The sequence below is a fragment of the Antrostomus carolinensis genome, unplaced genomic scaffold (assembly GCF_000700745.2).
Source record: "Antrostomus carolinensis isolate BGI_N321 unplaced genomic scaffold, ASM70074v2 scaffold28175, whole genome shotgun sequence".
NCBI classification, from domain to species: Eukaryota; Metazoa; Chordata; class Aves; order Caprimulgiformes; family Caprimulgidae; genus Antrostomus; species Antrostomus carolinensis.
The window spans coordinates 1-2,783 of NW_010314712.1; the positions used below are offsets into that span (position 1 = coordinate 1).

Below are 2,783 nucleotides of genomic sequence, written 5' to 3' on the forward strand. Positions count from 1 at the left end.
TGCAGCAAGTCACAGCCTTGTGTCCCTCTCAAGCTCCGAATGCTCCCTAACCAGCCTTGTGTCCTCGCTTCCACACAAGTAACTGCCAAACTCGCTGCAGAACAGGGGAGAACACACAAAGACCCACGGTTACTTCTCCTGCTTCATGAGCAGATGTGTAACCCAGGACTGACTGACCATTTTCTGCTGTCCCTTTCTGGAGAGGTGGCCTCACCCCAGGCCCCACTGCCGGGCTCCTCCTGTGGCAGCAGTCAAAGCCACACACTACCACAGCCCCCACCAGCCCTCTCCTGCTCCTCCTCAGCCAGACCCATCTCCTCCCCTCTGTAGCTGGGGCACAGGGTAAGCTCACCACAGCTAAGCCGAGCAGGGTGCTGCTAGAAACACCACACCAGCCCGCAGCAGAGCAAGCTGTGCCGTTTCTTAAACCCCAGGTCGAGGCATCACAGCACACACTGCGCTACAGCCCAGGCTATCCCAGCTTCCACGCGCCCAACTGCCCATGCAGAGCATCATGAGAGCACACGTGTCGTGGAAACCCCTCGAGCTGCCAGCAGCGCATGAGAAAGGAGGGGGATTAACACGAATACACCAAACGGGTCTGTAATGCAGGAGGCTGAGAGCAGGGTTAGAGAGTAGGTCTCGGGTCTCAGCACTTCCAGACAGTGAAGAACGGGGGTTTCATGCAGGGTGAATGGGGTGGACGAGAGACCAACACACCCAGGCACCTACTCACTGTTTCGGATAAGCCTTACTAAAACTCTAATACCTGATGCGATCACTGACCAACATGACAACTGCTATTCTTCAGAGTCTCCTGCGGAGATGCTTGGGGCTGCACGGACAGGGGAGTGAAGGTCATCTCATACCTTCCTGTACAGGGAGAGAGGCAGCTCCTACACCATAAGCAAGTTCCTGCTCCACACCTATCCACGTCTGCCCCTCGGTGTGGGACAACACGCTCACTTGCATAAATCTTCATATCTTTTGGCCAAGACCATAGCCCAGTAGAACAAGCTGCTGCCAGTTACAAAAGAGGAAAATACTGAACAAACTGGGAGGTTCAAGAGAGGAAAAGCTGGTTCAGAGAAGACAGATTTAGTGTAAAAATAAATGTCATTTTTGCAGGAGGGAGGGTGGAATGGAGGAAGACGGTGCCAGGTGCTCCTACTGGCGCACTTTCCCTGGGACGTAATTCCTATCGATAGTCTCCTCTTGCAGGAACATATGTAAGCAGCGCTCGTTCTGTGCCAGTGGGTGTCCAGCAATTCTGGAAGAAAATCAGATGTGGAGGTTAGCACAGCCTCCACTGAGACCCCCACACCTCCATCCTCTGCAGGGAGTGCGCACAGCAGATCTCCTCGCTGATGGGCAGCCGGCTGCAAGCACAACCCCTCCGCGCTCAGGCCGAGGTCACCAGATCGCAGGTCACCAGACAACAGGGCCAGCAAGAGGTGCTTGAGCACAGGCTGTTCCTTCCCTCCCACACCACACCCTGCAGCAGGGCACGAGCATCCCGAACAAACACTACCCTGTCAGTGGGTCTCTGCAGCTCAGCTGTTCTGCCAGGACTTGCTTCTCTCTCAGAAGAGAGCGCTGAATACAACCCACACTCCAGGCAGGACTTGCTTCAGAGCCGCGGCTTCGTTACCTGGCTGCAGGCACCATCCTTTAGCATTTCACCTGCGTGCAGCACACCAAGACTCCCTCCCAGCCAACCCACAGCCCTCTTCTACCAGCAGCAGCCGGGAAGGCTGCACACAGCAAACCCAGGACATCAAGCTTACTTGTTAATAAACTGTTCTAGTCCCTGTCTCCGCTCCTCAATGAAGGACTCCTCAAAGATGCCTTCATCTCCTCGGAAGGGCAGCTGTCGTTTCAAAGCTTTTCCAGGCAGCGGTGGCACTACAATCTGAAAGCAGAGAATCACCCTGTCAGCAGAACAGCCACCTGCAAGCAGGCATCCTTTGCCATTTGTCACTCATCTCCAGCCCCAATACATGGATACAGATCAAGCCCCAACAGCTGCCCACCAGCACAGTCTCTCTTCTGGGCAGCTCAAGATTATCACTACAACTGTTCCCATATGTCCTGGTTTCAGGAATGGGCAGGTCTGAGCCAGGCCTCACCTTACTGTCACGTTCCAGCTCATTCTTCAGCCACTCAAAGTCGCTGTATCGTCTCCTCACACACGACTCCTTCAATTTGAAGATTGGGAGGTTTGTCTGTAACGAAGAGCAGTAGTTAATCTGCAGGTTGCTTTGGAAGCCAGACAGTATTTCAACACATAATTGAAACCTGAAGCTGCATTTAGAAAACCGAGCCTCCTGAGAGAGCAGCATCACGAGAACACCCAGCTTCTTAATTCAGGACAGAGCACAAGCATCGAAGCCCTTCAGAATCAAGCAAGCACTTGCCAGGCTACTCAGAACCAGCCATTCCCTCCCCCTCAAGTGACTATTTCAGGAACCCTCCCAGGGGCAGGCGCTGGAACCAGGGCTCACAACACACACAGGCTGATGTATGTATTTTTTTCTCCTGAGTTCACTCCATTTTGCAGTGATCTACGAGAGAGCTTCACAGCAGCCTGCAGAGCAAAATAACCTCTGACCAGACACTGGCATTTCCATGGAAGAACTAAGGGAGGAAATCTTGTCCCAGCAACAGTTCAAGGCCAGATCTCGTGCTACAGTCTTCTCTCAGAACAGATTGCAAACCCTAACAGGCGAGCAGCTTTTTCATATCTGGTTCGTGTCACTGGAGGAACGTGCAGATAGTCCCTG

General features: G+C 53.4%; 1 protein-coding gene across 1 annotated transcript; it reads right to left on the minus strand.

Moving 5' to 3' along the window:
• Nucleotides 1–447: 447 nt before the first annotated feature.
• SNX12 (sorting nexin 12) lies at nucleotides 448–2,259 on the minus strand (the record flags this gene model as incomplete). Its single annotated transcript, XM_010167736.2, has 3 exons — nucleotides 448–1,270; nucleotides 1,788–1,912; nucleotides 2,130–2,259. Coding segments are annotated over 3 exons (358 nt in total), but the record flags the coding sequence as incomplete, so codon positions are not given.
• Nucleotides 2,260–2,783: the final 524 nt, after the last annotated feature.